This window comes from Pleuronectes platessa, chromosome 16, assembly GCF_947347685.1.
Source record: "Pleuronectes platessa chromosome 16, fPlePla1.1, whole genome shotgun sequence".
Classification (NCBI taxonomy): domain Eukaryota; kingdom Metazoa; phylum Chordata; class Actinopteri; order Pleuronectiformes; family Pleuronectidae; genus Pleuronectes; species Pleuronectes platessa.
The window spans coordinates 14,159,606-14,182,870 of NC_070641.1; the positions used below are offsets into that span (position 1 = coordinate 14,159,606).

General features: G+C 41.8%; 1 protein-coding gene across 3 annotated transcripts in view; it reads left to right on the forward strand.

Moving 5' to 3' along the window:
- Nucleotides 1-11,817, forward strand: part of gcgra (glucagon receptor a) — a 36,567-nt gene extending 24,750 nt beyond the window's left edge. For all 3 annotated transcript variants that reach the window (XM_053443983.1, XM_053443984.1, XM_053443985.1), the window contains exons 2-14: nt 77-224; nt 646-742; nt 1,700-1,807; nt 2,648-2,742; nt 2,878-2,972; nt 3,089-3,278; nt 4,231-4,390; nt 4,507-4,567; nt 5,077-5,146; nt 7,247-7,335; nt 7,427-7,571; nt 8,699-8,740; nt 8,854-11,817. In XM_053443983.1, coding sequence (XP_053299958.1) covers nt 171-224; nt 646-742; nt 1,700-1,807; nt 2,648-2,742; nt 2,878-2,972; nt 3,089-3,278; nt 4,231-4,390; nt 4,507-4,567; nt 5,077-5,146; nt 7,247-7,335; nt 7,427-7,571; nt 8,699-8,740; nt 8,854-9,219 — 1,572 coding nt within the window. In that variant the 5' untranslated portion in view covers nt 77-170 and the 3' untranslated portion in view covers nt 9,220-11,817. The remainder of the gene's footprint in view (nt 1-76; nt 225-645; nt 743-1,699; nt 1,808-2,647; nt 2,743-2,877; nt 2,973-3,088; nt 3,279-4,230; nt 4,391-4,506; nt 4,568-5,076; nt 5,147-7,246; nt 7,336-7,426; nt 7,572-8,698; nt 8,741-8,853) is intronic.
- Nucleotides 11,818-23,265: the final 11,448 nt, after the last annotated feature.

Genomic DNA, 23,265 nt, shown 5'->3' on the forward strand with positions numbered 1-23,265 from the left:
CGCCGGGCCCAGCTGAGGTGATAAGTTGTGTATTTGCAATGAGCTTTAATGGATTGTGTGTCTCTGTGTCACGCAGGCAGTGTGGTGTGCGTAGATAAGCCCCCTTATGAGGTGAAAACTCTTCCCCATCCTGCAATTTTCCCTCCCAGCACCAACAGCAGGAAAAAGGGATGTCACGGCTGCTCCTCCTTTTGGCAACGCTCGTCGTCTCCTGCAGCGTCCAGGTGGGTCCCCAGAGCACAAACACACAAACACACACAAACACACAAACAAACACACTGCCGGTTTCTGAAACAATCCAGAGAGACGTCCTGTCGAAGCCTAAACAAACTGTCTGTTAATGACATGAGTGTTAGGGTGCACAATATATCAGTCTTCCCATACTAAAGGCCACGCCCTGTCCTTTGTGACAACACATTAGAGTAGAGCAGTGTCATTATGATGGATTGCAGTGCTAGTTTGAGGATGGGCTAATACAGCTGCTGAATACAAGACGTGAATTGAAACAGATGAATGCCAATACACTTTATGCACCTGTGTTCTCTTGAGTGGGGCTCACGTTCCCCAAATTTGTCTTGCACTACATCAAGTGGATGAATAATGGGTTCTTAGGCTGAAACCGACATCATACGTGTGTTTCCTCAGGTGTCTCCTGCTGCCACCCTGGATAAGCTGAAGGAGAGTTTGAAGTTGTACATGGACGAGTGTGATCGCAACAATAGCCGAGACCCGCCGAGCACCGGTGAGCCAAACATTTCTCATAACAGACGTTTCACCATAACCAGTTTCCTAGAGTATTGAAAGTTATAATTTGTATGCCTCTGCGCCCATTGTGGTGATCAGGGCTGATGACGGTGTCGGGGTGCTGTTGACATGATCACTAGATCTACGCAGCAGAGTTAATACTTCCTGTCCCTGTCTGAGGATGTGTTGGTGTTGTGAACCAGTCTGTGCAAAAAAAACTCCAGCTGTGTTGTGCGGTTGTGAAAGGCAAACTCTGGGTAAACTCAGGGCTCAATTCTCCGGATTTTACCTGGAGGTCATGTCACTAAACGGCTTGAGAGGATCCTTTCAAATTTGGTGAAGTCAAGGGTCAAGATCACAACAAATCATGATCTGGGACAAGTGTATGCAGACTGAAAGTGCACTGGTTGGCGGAGGTGTATTTACCTTGGATGCTTTTAAACACAGGAATATATTCAATAATTAGTTTATTCCAAATGCTGCCCATCAGGCGTTCTCATTTTTTTGCTTGTGGGACAGACATTGTTTGCCCCACCATTCAAAAAGCCAGTTTCCCTCCATGTGCAACAGAAACTCCCCTCCCCCACTCTGCACTACTCATGTACCCTTCCTGTCATCACATGAGTATTATAGCAAATTAGCAGGAGATGAGACAGAACACATCATACATCTGAACATCCAGCTTCCCATACACCCAACAGCCAGCAATCTTTACTTCCTCTGTTATGAAGATGAAAGGTGTGCTATAAGAGGACGGTCAGCAATGGGGGACACTGCAGTCAAGATGAGAGAGACTGTAATGATACCAGTATCCATCCCTTCAAAGACATGTGACTGTAAACCACAACCTGGAGACCACTCCAGGTCGTACACAGCATTGAAAGGTGTGCAAGGGCTCCAACTGTACAAGATAATCCCTCCTGTATTTTTATACTTTTTCTTTTTCTACCCCCAGGCCTCTTGTGCAACAGGACGTTTGACAATTACGCCTGTTGGCCTGACGGAGTCCCCAACACCACTGTGAGCGTGCCATGTCCGTGGTATCTGCCATGGTACCATGAAGGTGAGAGGCATGTGGATTAGTAGACAAACGCTGAATGGGAGTTGATCCGGAGTAACTAAATATATCCTGCAGAGAAAGATAGCTGTCCGGTCAATCTGTCCGGTGTGTGTTTACTTGTACTTATGTACAAATTAAGTGAGGATGTTCTGGCCGGTTCTCACTTTAGTTTTAAAATGCATCGCTGTTTCTATGTTTACGTCTTCTACTTCTCCGGGGCTTCAAGCCCAAAAACAGAAATGGTTGGAAACGCAGGTCCCGTCTTAGTTTTAAAACTTTGGGTCTGCATTGAAGTATGGACAGACAAAAACAGAGACATTAGGAGACAAGGACCAAGTCACACACATTCCTTTGCTGACCGGTTCCCATCAGTCATGTTTCTCACACAGTCGTAAACAGTAACCGCTCCACCTCTTCGTCAGTCCAACAAAAGAAATTGACCCGTCCTTATTATTGTTTCTAGTTCATTGTATGTGCTTCCTGTTCAAAATGGCACACACCCAGTGTCCAATGGTAACTGGTGTGTTAGCATGGACAGAGGTTGTTAATGATGTTGAGCTCAAACTCTTAATGGACTGAGATTGTTTGTTTTAAATTAAAAATGTTGTAGTAATGATGTAGCCTCAGTGACACCAATAGATGTTAATGTACGTCAGGTTAGAGGTGGGCACGGACTGTACTATTGATAAGATTACATGTTAACTTAGCCTGTAAAAATGAATGGAAGTCATTGCAATGTCCTAACAAGCATAGCCGTTCACTCTGCTGTGTGTGTGTGTGTGTGTGTGTGTGTGTGTGTGTGTGTGTGTGTGTTTGTGTGTGTGTGTGTGTATGTGTGTGTAGTTCAGCACGGCATGGTGTATCAGGAATGTGACGCAAACGGCCAGTGGGTGGCTACAAAGAATACCAGCGAGTGTGACTCCAATAATCCAAGGAAGGTAAGAGAATGATCTCTAAGTCAAACATCACGTCACGGACTCACTGTTAGAAGAAGTAAACCTCTGACAGATATTACCTCTCAAATGAAAGACAGAAAATTCTAAGTCCATGTTTGTATGTGTATTAAATTGCAGCAGTACTATGGCCACATCCGGATCATGTACACAGTGGGATATTCCTTATCTCTGGTGGCTTTGGTGCTGGCGCTCGGTATCCTCATATTCTTCAGGTAATGAGGTTTTTCATATGAATTCCAGTTGATTCTACATCAAACAAAGCCCAGAGTGGAAATGGTGGTAGTAGTGGTTTGTACCAGTGTTGTCGCTCTTTCTATCCCCTCATTAGGAAGCTGCACTGCATGAGGAACAACATCCACATGAATCTGTTTGCATCCTTCATCCTGCGAGCGCTGTCTATCCTCATCAAGGACGCTCTGCTGGTGGCCAACATCACATCGCAGGACCTCAGCAGGGACCAGGAGCAGGAATTCCCCCGGGCGTCCATGCCTCCAGTGGAGCTGCTGGTCAACAATGAGGTCAGTGCGAGTGATCTGCAGATAAACGACAAGCTGTAAAGGACAGTGTTTTACAGAGACCATTAGGAGACTGTATACAAATTGTGATTTCTCTTCTGTAATTATTTTCTGTGTGTCTGGGCATTTATATCTCAGTCTTCACTTTAGGGGTTAATTAACAATAAGGAATTAAGTGGTGTTTCTTCTTTAGATGTTTCAGGGGTTTAGTGTTACCCTTTTAATTTGTCTTCCTTCTCATATTAGATGACTCCTCTGTTATTTGCCTCGTTGACAGTCCCTCAGGTAAAAAGGCACTTTAGGCTGCACAACCAAAATTGAATGGGCATAATGATGATGTATATTTAACAATAAAACCAAATAATTGGACAGTTAGTAAAGAGCATATCTGCCAAGGCCCAGCAGTCCCCTTATGAAACACCTTTAAATTCACTACAGCACACATAATAAAATAAAATCCTGAATCCACCTCCTGATCTGGATCTACACCGAAAATCAATGGGTTCTTCCGTCGGTCATGTTCCACTTACCCACACAGTTTCCAGGAAATTGGTTTTGTACTTTTTGTGTAATCCTGTTCACAATCTAACAAACAGAGAAAAGCATAAAGTCCTCAGAGGTAAAAAAAAATGTGTTGTGCATTGGAAACAATTAAGGTAATTTTGTGGAAATGTAGAGGTACAGAATTAAAGCAGGGAGGGTCCACTGTGTAGGTTGATGTGTGGAGTGTTGGTGTTGTGTGTGTGTGTGTGGGGGGGGTGACAGCTGGATGAGGCTGGGGTTAAAGACGCTGCTGTTGCACAATCTGCACACCGTGGACACAAAGTCCCGGCGGCAGAAGGAGCTGCTCCCATCTGCTGCATCTCACCACTCCCATCATCCCCAAACTAAATAACCCTGAACATCTCACAGCCCGACACTCTGGTGAAAAGAAACCTCGCCGCTTGTCTTACAGATAACAGTGAGCTGTCGCATCGCCGTTGTGATGATGCAATACAGCATCATGGCCAACACCTACTGGCTGCTGGTGGAGGGCATCTACCTCCACAACCTGCTGGTGATCACCGTGTTCACAGAGAGGAACTACTTCAAAATCTACCTGTGCATCGGCTGGGGTGAGCGGGAGTAATAAGTCCGTGGACACAGGCTCGTTTTCTGTGAGGATCAAATATCTGCATCAAAAAGAAAAAGAGCAGATAAAGTTTAAAATGACCATTCTCTTTCCTCGCAGGTACTCCGTTGATATTCCTTGTGCCCTGGGTGATAGCTAAATATCTGTATGAAAATCAAGAGTAAGTTTCCACAGTGCTGTCTCTCTCTCTCTCTCTCTCTCCCTCTCATTCTTTCCGTCACTTCTCTTCCTGTAGTCCAAACGAGAGCCTGCCAAACATTTTACGTTTGAGCTCATCCTTGTTGACTTCTCAACCGTGACTGCAGCACATGGCAGACGCTCTTCATCCTAAATGTATGAGTGTTGATACAACTCATGGTCAATTTCACACATAATTACTATGTGAGGAGTTGGCTGCAATTGAAGATTTCACACAGACATGTTTAATTTTGGGCAGGATGTCAAATCTGGAAACTGTGCAGAAGGGAAGTTGTGTTTGGGCAGCCGTGATCGTTCATGATAAAGTCTAGCGCCTGAAATCTCTGTCATACCGTCTCGTAGGGTCTGGCTTATACACTTCAGCTGTAAATGAGGTGAAGGAGATTTTTAAGGCCACACTCTCTAGGATGAGCCACGTCTAAAAACATGGGACCTTTGATGCATGTTTCAATATCTGCTTTTCTCTTTCAGGTGCTGGGGGCAAAACATAGACATGAATTACTGGTGGATCATACGTTCCCCAATTCTGCTGGCAGTTGTGGTAAATTTCCTCTTCCTTCTTCTCATTCCATTTCTCTGTCTCCTGCATTTTCTGATCATACACTGTAAAATATTTTTGTGTATTTATATTTTCCCATGGTCCTGTATTTTAAAATCATAGGAAAAATCTTAAAAATCTAACATTACAGGAATAAACTTTTTACTGAAGTTTGTCATGAGATCTAAGAAAAACATTCAGTTTGAATGGACTACATTGAATATCTATTTTCAACTTTTTTTAAATTGGGAAAAATCCCAATTTAAAAAAACTTTTGACAAATCTTGCATAATTTTATGTAATTTTACCAAAAAATACCTTTTTTAAGCAATATATCAGTTTATAATACGTTGGATACAAATACTGTTAAAAGTACATTTAAAATTTATAATATTTTAAAATATATATTTCAAGAATATAACAATATGGCTGAAGAAAGAAAGACATTTTGCATAAATTATTTCACATTTTACATCCATACAGTTGCTTTCACTTTGTTTTATTCTTTAAAATTCGAAAATAAGTGGGTTTAATGTTATAAAAACTGCAAACCCATCAAGTTAAATGTTATAAAGTTATATAACTGTTTTATGTTTTCTTACATTTATTCCAAATCAAGATACCAATGCAATGAATTCCTCAATACATATTTCAATGTGCATGTGGGGTTTGCAATGATTAGTCTTAACACAATAACCATATATATATATATATTTTGCACGTCCCATCCCGACCAGCATTTCCTTTTCCTTTCATACACTGCTATGTAATATTAAACACAACTCATTTATTCATGAAGTATAAAAGATAGTCTGTACTTTGGGCCCAACATCTGGGAAACATGTTCAGAGTCAAAGGTTTCTGGATCAGTGAAACACGATATATCTTTTTGTAACTGCACAATGTAGCTGCTCTCTACGCATTCTGTGACCAGACCTTTTATTGTAGGTGAGCCCTGCACTGGTCGGTCCTGATCCTAAATATAAGTCAGATTTGTCATGGCTCTAGTGTCGGGTCAATTACACAGGCATGCCACGTTTTTCCATACATTAATCATCCTGCTAAGTGGCTTGTATCTCACAGGAATTCCTGTGTTTGAGTTGTCGCAGGGTTGGGAGGGCTGGTTCCCATTTCACTGTTTCCCTCTCTGTGTGTGTGTGTGTGTGTGTGTGTGTGTGCATGTGAACTTCCCCATTCAAGTAATTACTGCCACTTCCACAAATTCAACAATCATCGTTTATACAAATATATAAAATATGATATAATGTGAGATGTAGGAGATGTAGACATTCACGTGTACGTATTAGATTATGTAGAAGTGTGATGATAATTTTGCAGGCAGGGGATGTGGCTTTTATAGCTTGTGGTTAAAAAACACGTTTGTTGTGTTTTCATTTTTCAAAATGGTACAAAGTGGGCTAATGTTGAATAACATGCACCTGTTCCTTGTTTGGTCATTTTTATTCCAACAGTTTTACAGAACAAACCATAATCGAGACACAATCTAACACAATACAATTCAAAGAGCAAGCAGCTGTTTCATTCATAATATCCTAGACTATAATTATATGTACAACCTAGGCACAGCTTCACTTCCTCCATCCACCTGTAAATTATCCATTCCTTGGTTGTTAATAAAAAGGTCACATCACCACTAATTCTCATCAGGAGAACACCACTACTTCTTGAAATGGCAACTGCAGTGAAAAGGTTTCCTGAAAACAGGAAGCATTTGCTGCGTTCACAAACATCATAGATCACAAACACATTCATTTTTTTTATTTAGCACTGGTGGTGTTCTTTCATGCACAAAGTTTTGGTTTCATCTGAGGTATTGTGTTATCCAGATCCGAGATTTTTCCTTGTTCAAATTCAAATTCAAATGTAAATTCTAAGTGCTTTGAGCAGCACAAACAACATTTCCTACACCTCGATCTACTGCTCAAATATCATTCATTGCTAAACCAAAATATTCTGCATGACAACAAGTTTCTTAAACTGTGAAAAAAACGGATCTTAAAAGGGATGAACGGCTATTTCTAAATCTGTTAAACATGCAATTGAAACTGTGTTTATCAACGCTGGTGTCTCTGTCCCTCACAGATCAACTTCCTCATCTTCATCCATATCATAAAAATTCTTGTGTCAAAGCTTCGAGCGCACCAGATGAGATACACCGACTACAAGATCAGGTGAGTTCAAACATTGAAGCGCTTTGCCGTGAACTGTACACTGTTGATTTCTTATTCTCTTTATCTGTCCTCTCCCATTTCTTTCTCTCAGGTTGGCTAAGTCGACTCTCACCCTGATCCCCCTGCTGGGTATCCATCAGGTGGTCTTCATCTTTGTGACGGACGAATCTACCAAGACCACCATCAGTTTGCGTCTCACCAAGCTCTTCATCGACCTCTTCCTCTCGTCCTTCCAGGTCGGACTCGGAGAAGAACTCAAACTAAAAGCCTCAGTTATTACTTTCACTTACCAAAAGAATGCCACATGTGATTTGTGAAAAGAGACTGACTCATCAGTCCCTGTGGGGAAAGTGTCACGGAACATTAAAACAGACGGTGAATCAGACGTTCAGTGGTTTCAGTGAAATCAGGAAGGCTCAGAGTTGAGACAGTGATGTGGTATTTTGTGATTCCATAAATCCCCCATTGTCGCTTTAATGAGAACAAATATTAAAAGAAAGAATGTTATACTGAGTAAAGTCAAAGAAAGTGGTAAAACCTAAATACCTCAAATTTGAGTTCATCTTAAACAGTGGAACTTGACGCACAATTACAGCTCAGACTTATAAGTAGCTCTTGATCAAACCCAAATGTCAGTGCTGCACTAAATTAACAGCTTCTCTAAGTGACGGGCTTGTTCAGAGATCTGTTCCCAAGTCTGAGCATCTGTGCGCTTATCTTGAGCCTCTCAGAAAACTGAGGAGTGCTGTATTTACTCCTGTGTCAGGAGGGATCACATTAACATAATGTGCTGTCGAGGCTGTTAACGGACGTGATGACAGTGACCTTTTTGCTACGGGGACACAGATGACATGTGTCACGACTACAGCCAACCAGCAGGGGAACAGCCTCGAGGAGGTGAGCGAGGGAGAGGAGGAAGCTACGAGAATCTCTAAGTCATGTAGAGACGAGTGCAGTTGTAGTGGGACTTTCAGACAGAAGATAATGAGCGTGTACGTGAACATGCCCAATCTGTAGGCAAGGGACCAATCACGTTCGAGCTGGCTTTGGTTGCCAGGTAAACAGTCAGTGCAGAGAGCATGGAGGCAGAACACAATGCAAACTGTATTCACGTGCAGATGGCTGCTCAGAGAGATTAGCCGAAATGCTGCGATTTGTGAAAAATGAATGTCGTTGATGTCGTCTCTCAGCTCCAACACTATCGTGATGAGAAACCAAAGACAAACTCATGGCCTCGATATCCACTGGCTGCTGCTGCCCACAATCTTTGTTAACGTCAGCCAATAGCCAATGGGCTTTGTACATTTAGAATTTGCGTGAGTAGCTATTATGAAGACTGACTCCGTATTTGCTCTGTCCACAGGGTCTATTGGTGGCCATCTTGTATTGCTTCGTGAACAAAGAAGTGAGTCTCTTCATTTGCACCCATTTTTTTTTTTTTTTAAACATCTCGTCGACCCCCGACTGTTCTCCTGGTTCACAGCTGTTAACATCTCCTCGTCTCCGTCCTCTCCTCAGGTGCAGTCCGAGATCCTGAAGAAGTGGAAACGCTGGAAGCTCGGGAGGAACATCGAGGAGGAGTACCGCCACACTTACAGCAACACCCCCAACACCAAGACCGGCAGCCTGTTGAACCACGTCTCCCGGTTGCCTCACCTCCCGGACATCGCCAAAGCCTCCGCTCCACTCTGCAGCCCCGAGGAGAGGCACATGCTGGTGGCTCGCTGCCATAACGGCGCGGCGCACAATACGGGGGAAGGGCAGTGCACCTCTCCACTGCACCGGGGCACCGTCAGCAACTGCACCCTGGTGGAGGACATCAGCCTCACGGACAAGGCGCAGTGTTACAAGGCAAAGAGGGAGAACGCAGAGAGCCACCTGTGAAAGGCTCCGGGAACTCTGTGAGGAAACTTGGAGGGCTTTGAGAGCGCTGGCTCCGACACACTGCGCTGGGTGGCTGTGAAGAGCTGGGCTGGTGGAGTCATCTGTCAGAGCGGCCTCTGCACAGAGATCAGTGACACCGGGAGACTGAACAGCACTCAGCCCTCTCCACAGCCTGAGAACGGAGGGGAAAAAACCATGGCAGACATCCAACGCTGAGGGTCCGAATGTGCTGTGAGCTTTGTGAATGCATTTCTGTAGATGTTTGTCGGACGGTGTAAGAAACTGCTGCATGTTGAACAATGCAACAACAGAATCTCAAAGGCAGATATAAGCCCTGTAAAATAATACAAAAAAGCCCGAAACCTCAAATAGCAACGGCAACAAAGGGGGAAAAAAGGACGCAGGGTCGTTTTACATAAGCCTCTGTTTTTCATTTGTGCTGTGAATTTGTAAATGTGTGTTTTTGTGGTACTGGAGGTTAAAGACAAACTGGACGTTGAACTGTATACACAAAAAAATACCAAACAAGTGACCCAGAAGAAGGACACTGCTTCTTGTGCTCTGGTATCTGTTAGTGTTTATGTCCGAACTGACTCTGGTGAACATGTACAGAAAAGGAAGAAGCAGTCTGTCCACTGTACCTCACACAGGACGGTGACCACAGTGTTGTTCGAGTGTCCCCCCCCCCCCCCAACCCCTCCAGGGCCCAAGGGGAAATTGGCAGCTGCTCTCATTCTTGGCTTACGTATAGACCTTAAAAGAGGTCAAGTGATGGTATGGGATGAATTATAAATAAGCTAAAGTGATGAGCGCTTGACTTGCTTAGCAGCTTTATAATAAAAAAATCTTAAGGGAGTTCTCTCCCTCCTCACCATCAAGATGTTATCTGACTCACACGGCCGATGTGAACTTGCTCTCAATCACTCTCGAGATGAAAGCAGATCGGGGGAAGTGTGCACTCAAATCACGGAGTTAAAATAACATGGCACATAGACGTGACCTGTAAAGGCACACATGCATAAAGTATGACGATGTGACTCAAAGTAGCATGTCACCACTGGCGGAAGGGTGTGTGTGCGCGATGCTAAATAGAAGCTGTCGTGCATGCAGCCGTGTGCGCCATGCCATCGCATCAGTGTCTCCGCTGTGCAAAGGCCAAAAAGTCAGAGAGTCTGTGATAAAGACTGCAAGTGGTCAGTTCCTCTACAGACAGTTCAGTATTCAGCCTTATTCTGTGTCCGCGGGGCCTGTGGAGTCTGTGCAAAGCTCCAGGCCCGTAAGAAGATCAAATCCCCTCTGGTAATCATGCTAGTGACAAAGAAAGCTAAATTAGCAGTGGTACAGTTGCTTCTGAATATATTGCTTTTTTTGTTCTTTGTTTTTTGAAAAAAAGGGAATATTCTTCAAAAACCATCAGTTAACGTTTAAGTTGCTGAATATCTTTTGCCAGAACTAACTCAACTTGGTATGTATGACTATTTGCACAATGTTAATTTATAATTGCTAAATACTGTGTGTATACAGTGTATATGTGATTTACCTGATTACTGTCCATATGTGTAATGTGCGTGTGTGTGTATATAAGAGTATATTTTCCGTTGGGTATGAATGTGTGTCGTTTCAGTATTCCAGATGTCTGCATGTGTTACAGTAGGTCGAATCAGCCGGTGGCAGCCAGAGGTGCAGCGGGTTGATGTTAAACAGTGCAACAGGCTTCACAGCGAGCGCAGAGATCAGGGGTCGATATGAGTCAGTCCCGCTCTAACACATACAGCCCCACACTGCAGGACATTCCCAGAAGTCACGCCTACGGTAAGACGCAGCTCTGCGTTTTGTAATGGAAGCTGCTCTCAGCGTCAGTCCTCCCAGTTACTTTTGCAGGTTGGAGTTAAATTGAAGCACAACAGCAACATGTTTTTCTTTCAGATAACAACTGTGTGCATTTTACACTGCAGCCACGTGCTGGCGGGAATTGGGTTAGAAAAAATAAATATACGAAATTGCTTCTGAGGACTGTAATGGAGCAGGCAGAGAGTCAACATTGTTGTTGAGTTGAGCCGGGAGTGTGATGCACACAGTGGCAGTGCTCTCGCTCAGAGGTAATGAGTTGTGTCTTTCATGTTCCACGGAGCACGAGACACGTTTGGATATTAACACGTCAACAAAGGAATGTTGTGCACTTTTAGTAAACTAGGGTTCCGTGGTGTATATAGGTATATTGCAGATTTTTATTTCAAACCAATACATGTATTTGAAGCCGTGATCATGTTTGTTTTCTTGAAACCAGCAGCTTGGGTCACTCCCCTCTCTGGACCAAAGTGGTTCTGTCTGAATGTATTCTCTAAAAAGGCCCAAACAGGAAGGTTCCTCTGTATGTTCTCATGAAGGTGGTTATGTACAGTGTATGTGGTTATGAGGGACCTGTCAGTAAAAGCAGACTGTGTCCAGGTGTATACAGTTCATCTTATATTGTGTCCGCTTATCAAACTCTGTCCAACTAGTGAAAGAATAAATTACAATGTATGTGAAAGAGGATTTTAACTGTTTTTTTTGTATTGGTGAACATTCACAATGTTAAAAATAAAAAAGTTAAAAGCATGTTCAAACCAGTCGTTCTTGGCGTTCTTATGATGTTGGCTGCGGTTGCTGGTTTATACAAGAGTTGACATTTGGTTCAGACCCACTGGAACTGTGTGTACTCCATCAGAACAGATGATCACAGGTTCCTCTCCGATGTCACATTGTGCGCCTGTGTCGAACCGATCTCTGGTTTCTGTACTTTATGAAACCGTTGACCTGACGTACCTCATCTCATGATTGCCCAACTGTGCAGAGGTGAGAAAGGAGTCTGATGTTGAATTTCTCTCTATTTTCGTTCTTTACACAGCTGAAGTGATACTACGGACACTTTCCAGAAGTGTTGAAAATGTGACCAATCGCACGTCCCACAGATCTCTGAGAGAGTGTAGTTTTCACCTGACCTTCAACTGTGCACAACATGTCGTCCATAATCAATCTGTCTGGGCATAACACAGCTCACAACTGGCAGACACAGATGGCCGTGGACATCATGGACACCTGGAGCACTGGCATCTATATATAATATATATAATGTAGTGTTGCTCAGGATGGAATTTAGTCGAGCTGTAAAGTAAAATAAGGTTAACCAGTGTCCAATTTTGTTTTTCAGCTGATGCATGGAATTCATAGTACGCATGCACAGTGGGTATAGCAGTGTCTACCCACACAGTTGTTATAGCATATTTTGAGTCATTAGCTTCAAGAGAATTGACAATTTCTTTAAGCTGGATCAGCATTGTTACATTTATTTATTATTTATTTAATTTATCGTGCCCTTCAAAGTAAGAGCGCTGTCGCAAAGAGTATGCGAGTAAAAGTTTCCAACATTTCCAGATGTGTGAAGTCAAATTGGATGTAAACAATCTCTCACAACGGACGTATGTACTTGACGTTAATCACACAGTGGTTTATAAATAAAACAAGTGTTTTATATTTTATCATGAAACTATTACATGTCCTCTGGGTATAAGAAGATAGGAAGTGGCGGGGGGGAATGTTTAAGTTGTTCCCCTCGGTCCTGTGAACTGGGTTTGTGTCCTGATGTGAACGGAGACATGGTGTGTGATCATGAAGTTACATGAGTAACCCTCCTCCCTCGGCGCTCTGACAGGCTTTCAGGGCCTCTTCTTGGCTCTCGTGCTGTCGTGGCTTCCCAGGCTCCTCGGCATGGCCCAGCTGGAGAGACATATTTGTGAATGAATATTTAACGTGTATGTATTTCACCAAGCTCCTTCAATTCCATACGTCTGAATGTGCAATATTATTAATTTAGTCAAAACTGAATAACAGTGTGCTTTGGCCCATATAAAATACATACATCACATGAGATAACATTGGCTTTTAATCATGTGATCAGACACAAGTTACATATAATGTATAAATATAACATAATGCTACATTCATGTCTTTAATATCAGTGTTGCCCTTCAGTTTTGAATGTGTAAATGGTCCGTAGAAAGGTAATTCTCTCTTTCAGCTGTCATTGAGGAGGTTGTGTTGTGTTGTGTTGGTCCGAAGCAGCAAAGTCACTGAACATGTTGAATTTTGAAAAGCTGCAGCCTCAGGGTCTGTGGTTCTACCCAGAGCACAAATGTAAATCAGGACTGTTCTCACCAAGTCTGTTTTTTTTATCTTGTGGCACTTTCCTGTCCTTTTTTTCTCTTCTGGCCTGTTATTACCCCCCCCCCAGTTTTCATCCTCTGTCTCAGTTTGTCTGAAAGTAAAAGAACGATTCTTTACTCGGTGAAAATGATTATAACTGCTCTAAACTGGTTCCAATCTGCTCTTCACATTACTGAATTTCACTATTAATCACTTTAACTCTACATCATCAATGACCCTGTTTTATTGTCGTGCAAATCTTCTACTTATCATACAATGTTTTCTTTTCAGGATTGAGATCACAGACTCTATGGAAGGTTTGACGACATTACAGCTCCCTTAGAGTCAAGCCGAAGAGTCTTGATCGCCGCTGGGTGCAGTACAGTATATAAACCCTGCCTTCTCCATGTTATCTGATGGGACATGGAACAAATTAACGTCAAAATGTTCTTACATACTGTACGTTTGGTCATTTAAGATAATTCTATCCGTCACACTGATTTGTTCATCTGGTTTTTAACGTGACATATCAACGAAGGAAAAGTACATGCTAATCTAGTGAACATGCTTTGGGTTATTTGTTGTAAAATAAAACGTCTCCTTTGAGTTGGACGTAACACTGACAATGTCCATTTCAAAAACTTAATGTCAAAAATCACGCAACTGGAGAACAAGTGTTTACTTTCAAACAAACTCCGAATTATAAATGCGCATCACGTCGTTTTTGTCTCGACCTGTGAAAGTAATAAATGGTTAAAGCCTGAGTGGAGCTGGTCCACACAGAAACCCTTTTCCTCATGTTTCAAGTGTGGCGTGCTGCCCGGCTAAATTAACATCGTTCACTCACTTCCACAGAGGCTGGAGGACAGGGGTGCAAAGAGAGGCTGGATTCATTGGTTTGGTTAATGCATGAGCGCCATCAGTCAGGTCGTTAGAGCTTATTAGCTGCTTTTGAGAAGTCGCGCTATCGTCTCTCTCTCATGCTGAGCAGAGTCCCCCGAGTGCACACTGAAACCCAATCCTCCAGAACTACTACATCCCCGTGTAATACTTAGATGCTCTCATTTACACACACAAACACACACACTGACACACACAGCCTGATTTGAGAGATCCCCGTCACCACAGCCTTATAGTCTGTCAACACCCCTGCACGGCCTGGTCACTAGCATGCCAAATTAAATCAGCTAAATGTGCAATGAGATTATGGCCATCAAACAGAGTCAGCTGAATCAATCCAATAACTCAGGCAGTGGGGGGGGTTGCAGCGGAAGCACAGAGGATGTGACTGACAGGTTGTAGGTAAATTCACTGGCCTGGATAGGAGTCCGATAAACAAACAATTCTCTCGGAGGGAGATTAAAAGAAGGGTTTTCGTTGTAGGTTTACATTCTGTGGTCAGCAGTGTGGCGCCAAATGAAATCCTATTGCTGATATCCTCAAAAACAACAATTTAAACATTTCTGTAAACTATTCCTTGGAGCCTGCTTCAGCTTGCAATCTATACCCGTTTATCTTGATCAGTGGGTTTGGGTTCTGCTCCACTCCCCCCCAAAATGTTCATAGAAATTGTTTTAAGTTGTGGTGAGCAGGTTGAGCCAAATGCAGGAAAACTAATTTAGGTGCAAAAACAAAAACGTCTTTAAATCAAGCAAAGGTTCAAGGAGAAGGAAAAAATAAGCATTGTCCAAATAATCAACATACAGGCAAACAGAGGCATCTGCACAAGCAACCGACATGTAACAACAAGACAAACTGACGAAGACAAAGCACCGAGACTTATATACACACAAGGGAGGCAGGGATGATTGAGCTCAGGTGAAACACATGAGGAGCAGGTGCAGACGGTCACAAGGGCAGGAAACCAAGCTGGAGACACACAAGGTGCATCATTTCAAAATAAAACAGGAAATGGAGAATAACCAAACCAGAACACAAATGTAAACACAAGGAAAACAAGGTAAATGTCCATAAACAAAGGATCCCCCTCCCCCCACCTTGCATAGTTATGTGTTATGAACTCTGGGAGTCGAGTGACAAAGGCCGAGTTAGGTGTAGGGTTGAGGTGGACGACTGGTTCAACCAAATCCATGACTTTCATGTAGGAGGCCGCTCTTTCTTTTCCCGTGTGAGACCAATAGTCCATATTTCTTTTATCCATGACCATTACACAATCTTAAGCACAATTTCTGAATGTAATTTTACCATTTTTAGAATAATGCAGTGTTTCAGGAGACGCTCCCCTGAATCAAATCATTGAGTTGGGAAATGGTTGTTAAAGTTGTAGGACGAGGCCCGATCTCAAACTTTAATTCTTATTTTAAACTGTCATGGTAATTTCACAGCTTCTAGTTCTCTGTTTGCTGATAATTTCCAGGGGAAATTGGAATAAAAAGCGACAGCCGAAATTCACCATAATTTACTCAAATTGCGGTTGTGACGTAATAATAACCTCAAATATGACGATGATAGAAAGGCAATTTTCTACAAGCTGAACATGAGTGTGATGGTTCATTTAACTGCTCTCACCTTGCTATTATTAAAAGACACTAATTCACTTCCATTATGTTTCAAGACAAGGTACGGTTTGAGTCGATTTCTATTCTCAATGAAATGACTTGATAACGCAGCTTGACTGAATTACATTTGACAGCAGCAGACAGAGTAATGGGTGTTTTTTTTAGGCATTTGGCGTTTCATTCACACTGAAGGCAAAAATTAATTGATAACAGTCGTCATAAATTGGTTTGCTCTTTCAATCATCAAGCAGAAGCACAGCTTGGTGAATGGGAATCTGCAATTGTTCATTTGCGTCACAGTAACATCAGATTTAGCAGTGGTGGACAAGAAATAATCTGTCCGAGGAGTTTCAGGTAGAGCTCTGCCTTCACAAAGAGATATTCAGCAAACACCCGGACCACTGTAGCTGTCAACGCAAAAAGAACAGCCTGGACGATCACTGCAGGCAGGTAGGGAAATCCTTAACTGCCCAAGGCCAGAGCTTGGGGTTTTAACTTGCTGCTGAAAAGTGTGTCCACAATTCAAAGAGACAATACTGAAAGCTTCCTGAGGCATAATTCTACACAACTTTGTCTCAAATGAACTTCATCTTTGCATATTTGCCAGTGAAACGCTTCACATCTGCTGCGTCTCATCTGAGTCGAATCAGCAATCAAGCAGCAACAAGCTGTCACAGATTTGTCTCGGGGACGGCTGTGAGGTGAGGTCACGAAGAAATACATCAGGGCCAGAAAAGAGGAATGCTTCCGAATTTTAGCTAACTTCCTGATTTACTCTTTAAAGTCCTTTAAACGAATCCTTTACTCAAATCCAACTGTAAGACATACACACATAATAACATAGAACACAATGCCAAATGATACAATACGGTATGAGATGAAATTCTATGATACGAGACCAGGCCCGGCCCGAGGCATAAGCGATACAAGCGCGCGCTTGGGGCCTCCTGACCGCCAGGGGGCCCCCTATCGGAAAAAAAAAATTATAATTAAAAATAATTAAAAATAATAATAATAATAATATTAAATAACTTAAACAAGTGACCTGATTGAATGAAATAAAGAATACATCTATACAAGAAAATTCTGATTTTACGATCAATATATCTGCCAGCGTTCAAGTCATGCATATCAACTGCGTGCTCAATCTGCTGACAGATAATTCGCGGTCATAGACAGACACTGCATAATACTCAAGGTTAAGTTGGAAGGGACATATATAAGCATGTCATCTAAAAGGACGTATCTCTCTGGTGCCCAAAAACGGAAAAAGAAAAGGACAGAAGATGAGAAAAAAGAGCAAGATAAAGGTATGATTGCATGATTATTTAAAATATGTTTTGAACTCATTTGAGGGAGGAGCAGCTCAAGCTATCATAGGAGTTAGCTAGCTAGCTAGCTAGCGAGTTAATGTCATCTTATATTTGCCATCACATGAGCTATATTCATCAACAGTGTATGTATCTCATTAATATACATTTATCTAGGTGTATATCAGATGTCAACGATATTGGCAGTGTTTAGGATGTTCAATCAAACATGTACTGCTAGCTCTTGCCAGGCTTAATCTAACGTTAGCTCGCTGACTGAGGTGGACATTAGCACTAGTAGCTAGCTACATGAAAACAGTACTGTTTTATAAATGTGACATAGTGGTGAGTCTGACAGCGACTAAGTGCAGAGTCTTAGTCCGTGAGATATCGGTTTATATTGGAGGAAACAGCCAAAGGTGAACTTAACCTTCTAGGTGTAAGGGATGCAAGCTAGCATTGCTGTGCCTGTGCACGTTAGTAAAAGTGACATCTCAGCCAAAGATGGAGCACAATGTGATCTCTGCTCTAAGATCTTTGTTGAGAGATGGCCTATTGGTCTTTATGAGAAAACACCATGTTGAAGTGAGGAGACGTCTGTGATAAAAATATACTTATATTGTATTAATATTATATTTAGGATGTTAAGTGTTCACCACACTGCAATTAGGCTGTGCCTTATTTTGCCTCACTAGAATAGGAATGGTTAGGTGTGGAATTGTTTGTTGATGAGTGTAAGTAATGATGGCAAAATAAACTCATTTTTCATAAACTCACTATCAACTATGCACTTTTGCAATGTTATTTTTTCAGGAACACTGTTGAAGTATTTTGGAGCACAACCAACTGTACCTGCCCCCGATGTGTCATCAAGTGTCAGTGCCTCCACAGCTGATGATACAGCAGGTGAGGTTTTTCTTGATGGCAAATGGCTACATAGTCTTTTAATATGACATGACACATTTAAAAAAAAAAAATTACATTTTGAGGACAGTTACATTGTATTGAGACAGTTGGGAATATTTTCACAATAATTGATTGTTGAACCCTTGCTGTCATGTTACTGACTTATCAGTTTTGTTATTATCGTTTATTTGAATGTTTTGAAACAGTTTGATTTAAGAAGTTCCAAATAGTTAGTTTAAAAGGTTAATTGAATACTGAGTCACTTTCATTATTTAATCTATGTATCTATGTAACGTTCTATTTTTTATTATATTCATGCTTGTCTATTTTGGTTTTATTTTGTAATTGGAAATTGCTAACTTAATACGCATTTGCACAGTTGCAAATTATTTATTTAATATGTTTGTGATCGTTTGTTTGGAATACAGAGGCACTATCATTATTTATTTTTTATTTTTTAATGTTATTTTTGATAATACTAATGTTTGTGTATTTTGATTTCAGTTTAAGATTGCACATTTACAAATCTGTTGAAAGATCTGTTTATTAAACTGATACTTTAAAAAAAAATACAAATGCTGTTGTATTTAATTATTTTACAATTTAACTTCAGTAAACCACACTTGATGCTTTACTTTGAATATGAAAGTTTAAAATAAATCTGTGATCTAAGTGCCCTCTAAGGTTAAAAGGTGACTGTTTTGGTGTAAATAACGACTATAATAATACAGGGGTCTATCAAGGGACAAAAGTCTAGAATATTTTTGGCATGACAGCAACTGAATGAGCCTTCCAGGCCCAAGAGGTCAAGGGGCACTGAAGCCCAAGCCCAAGTCACCATCTCAATAAGTCAAAAAGCAAAATGCTATGAATATGCTTAAATTTAGGTATTTCCCTTCTCCAGCTGGCCATATAAAAAATACAGGAAATCACATCTACGTAATTCAGTATTAATACAATTGATAATGTCAATTAATTCATTGTCAAATCATTGTAGTGTGACATTTTTGTCAATAATCGTCGAGCGCAAATGACTCCGCTAGGTGGGAGGGGGGGCCCCAATATCAAATTCTGCTTAGGGCCCCCGAAAGGCTTGGGCCGGCCCTGTACGAGACACCAAACAATACAATAGGCCTCCCATTATGGGGAAGGTTGCAATGTTAAGGCAGCGAAAGGGATAGTTCAGATAGAAACATTAATAAAAGTAATAAACAAATGAGTGTTCAATATAATCATCGGGAAATTAAAAATAAAAGTAATATATACAATGTACATTTATATCCACATTTCAAATGATATTCAGGAGTTCATTATTATTGTATTATTATAATTATAAATAAACATGGACTCAGCTCATAGGCTTTTCACAACCAGATCCAAGATCCAAGATCCAGATTCCAATCTGGTTGGACAATTTGGAACAAGCGCAAGCCTGATGCATTTTTAAATTCAAATTCATCCTCTGTTTTATTAAATTGAGTGCATGTGGCTTTTCACTGGTTTTCATCACATTTCAATAAGACAGCAGTTACTATTACGTGCTTTAGTATGAATTACATAAGTGTACTGTGAGGAACTAGGCAATTATGGCTTATGGCAAACGTCCCAAAGAAGCCAAAGTCGTGTTGTTGTTGCTGTGTTTTATGGTTTCTCTGGGAAAATGACAGTAGCTGTAATCGACTTGGCAACTGGACAGTTCCCTAGAAAGATTCGTACCACCTCAACTCAGGCTGCACCAATTAAAGGACTATAACTCAAAGACTGTTCAGCCTTTTTCAATTTGGAGATTTAGTTTTCCTCCCTTCCAGATCTCAGCAGCCTGTCAGATACAGAAACGCTTAATACAGCGGACTTGACCTTTTCTTATAGCAGCTTTCAAAACCAATAACATGGACAAAAAAGCTGCGCTATATAAACTCCACCATGGCATAACTCAAAACGTGTATTGTATATTATTATACCTTAGTATTACTCTGCAAAGCTAAACGTCTTTCCACAATTTGATGTTTGTCTATTCACAGTTAGTCAGATGCTGGTTGCATCCTGTGGGCCTGAATCATTTCCTCGCGGATGATGAAGTCAGATGATCGAGTGCAGACAGAGTGAGGTGTCGGGGCGAAAATGTTTATGGCAGCCTACAGGAGGACAAATTGTCCTCTTCTCTCCCAAAGGCGACATGTTTTATTTTATGCTTTACTGTCAGGGGGACTGAGAGAGAGAAAAAAATCCCATTATATATGACCAATGATAGCAGAATATAAACATGCTGTCACTCCAGCTTTGTGACATTGGTCTACACATGTGCTCATTCAAAATTTGTTTATGCAACACTGTATTTTTGACCTGTAATAACCTATCTGCATGAAATACTCAGCCCATGCTCAAAGCTGAAAGTTCAAAGCTGAAAGTCCCAATATGCTTTTTTAGTTGTTTTTGTGTTATTGTAATATCCGTCCACAAAATATCGTCAGTAGTGTTGTTAACGGCCTGATACTGGGTCAAAATATTCACATTTTCTTGGCTTTGATTGGTGGCTCAATGGTTACAACCCATGGGCACTGGTTCAGGTTAACCAAGTGTTGTGTCTCTTCGCCCAAACTGGATGATTTTGTCTATATACATATACAAACAATTATTTACGACATGATGGGTAACACAGGCTTACATTGTGAAAAATCAGAACACCCACAGTGTTTGTCAGTAAATCATTATAGCACTAATCTCTGTTTATTCAGCCTGTAATATGGAGGCAGCACTTCTACTTTTAAAACTGTAAGGAAGTGATGTCATCCTTGTTGGGTGTTAAACTTCACCGGCATCATAATTCTTCCCCGTTGAACAGCTTGTCTTTCTATTAGCCAGACTACATCATTAAAAGCTCTGTGCCGGACGTAAAAGCGTTAAGATAAACCACCGCAATTGAAGAACAATGCCCTGGAAATGGATTTTCATGCCGACAGAGATCAATAAAATCAGCCTGGCGAGCAGAGGAGGACGTCATGACTGCTGGGCGACCTTCCTAATGGGACTCTCTGACCAGTCCATGACCTTTTTATTACAGTGTCACCTCCTTGGGTCCACCCCTTGCCTGAAGGACCAAATGTAACTTCCTGTTTAAGGTTTCATGACCACCTCAATGACCTTGGTGGAGACTTCGCAAGAGTACTCGATATGCCGCTTGTGTCTGACCATTAGTAGAGAGTGGTGAGCGACTAGCGTGAGGCTCCATTAGCGTCACGCTGTTGTGCTACCTGCTGCATTTTTACGGTGAAGAAACAGCTCCAGTGAAGAGAGGCTGGCGGGAGATTAATAGCTTCTTCCCCCAGGTTTCCTGCACATTCATTTGCTCGGCGGTGACGACTGATGCATAATGTAACCCTGAACACCCGATGTAAACAAACAATCCAGCGAGTTTATGATTACCTGCTGGATTCCGTGGGCTCATTTACAAAACAGGTGGTTTCTTGCCTGATTTGAATTCGTGTCTGCTCATTTATCCTCAACATGTACCCGGGCCCACGAGTGCGCTAAATCCGCGGAGCCGGCGGTTCCACCCGGGGCAGAGGAGTGTTGCAGTCGGTGACAGCCTGACTGAGAGGCTCTGCAGAGTGGTTATCCGTGTATGTCTTATATCCGTCAGATGCTTCACTTGCATCTGGTCGTACAGGATTTAACCTCTGACCGCCTTAGTGGCATTCACAGATGAAAAAGTTTAAATCCTTTGAATGTAAGACTCAAAAGTCAAACCTCATAGGTCAAACCTGTCTTGACTCAGAATTGAAACACCTTCGGCGTCTCACAGCTGCTATAAATCATTTTGTTTTGACTTCACAAGTTGTATTTCTTTCCTTTGCCTTGATACCCTCTCTTTATTCATTAAACAGAGGAAATCGTGCATCGTGACATTGAAAAAAGCAAAATTTCCATTGCGTTCTCTTTGTAATCCATCTATAAGACCCCTGGTTTTGAAACTGGCCATTGCCCCTGTACCACAAAGCCACATCCTCTGACCACAGACTCCTCTGTCAGTTCCCAGCCTCTCTGTGGCTGGCATCTGCAGCCCTTCTGTAAGCCTCTGTAACCTGAGGAGTAATAAATATTAGTCTGCTCATCCGAGGCATCCACGCTTTTATCCCTGGTCCCACCTGCAGTGGGATAAAGGAGCACTTTCACTCTCTGTCAACACTACCTAGTCACTCTGTTACTACTTCACAGAATCAGCAATCATCTGCTCCTCAAAGGTGATGAACAGGCATCAGATTACACTTTCCCATAGGAGAAAATAAACACGCGCATGTGCATCTATAGAGATTATTACTTTCTAAACCACACAAACCTGAGAGTGATGGATGGACTAGATCATTGCCAGACATGAGTCAATGTTCTGCTTTTTGTTTTTGCAGTCACGCTAGTCTATTTGTCTGTTGGGCCGGACATTTTATGAAAGTTGTCCAGTTGTTTCAGGTCCAACCATAAGAAAATAGAGCATGAAAATATCTGTAAGTTTCACAGTGAGTGAGTGGGTGTGCTGACGACACATGACGGATGCAAAATTGGAAGAATACAAAAATCTCAGGACGACGAAGAGGAGCCATACTGACAACTTGGAAAGACGCCGGTGTTGATTCGCTGTAAACAAAAAACACTGTGGATTTTATATGTCCTGCCTCCGTATTTTACTGATGTGGTCAAATCAGAGAGAAAAACAGGAAGTGTTTGCATGTTTTATTTGCTGTTTGTTCTATCTCATCAACAGTGTTCACTTATATCTTTCTTTGCATCTTACAACTGCTTTGTTTTGTTTATATAACAATGGCACATATTTAAATAAAAGTCCGACCCTGGGGCATAATAAGTCGTTGAGTCATTTCCCACAGAATCATAAATGGCGACATTGTGGCGGCGCGAGAAAAACTTGGGAATGAACTATGTCATTCGGGTTTATCCTCGGGGAATCAGGAGATCTGGTACAAATCACAGACCAACGGTGATCAACATGGCCGCCGATAGAGCCTTGACGCCTGGTGGTTAAACTGTAGTTATACTTGGAGGCAACTACATTTAATGAACTCGCTGCTGCCGCTCTCATATCTTGGTGAGTGGAGCCATAAAACCCAGCGATCACATAA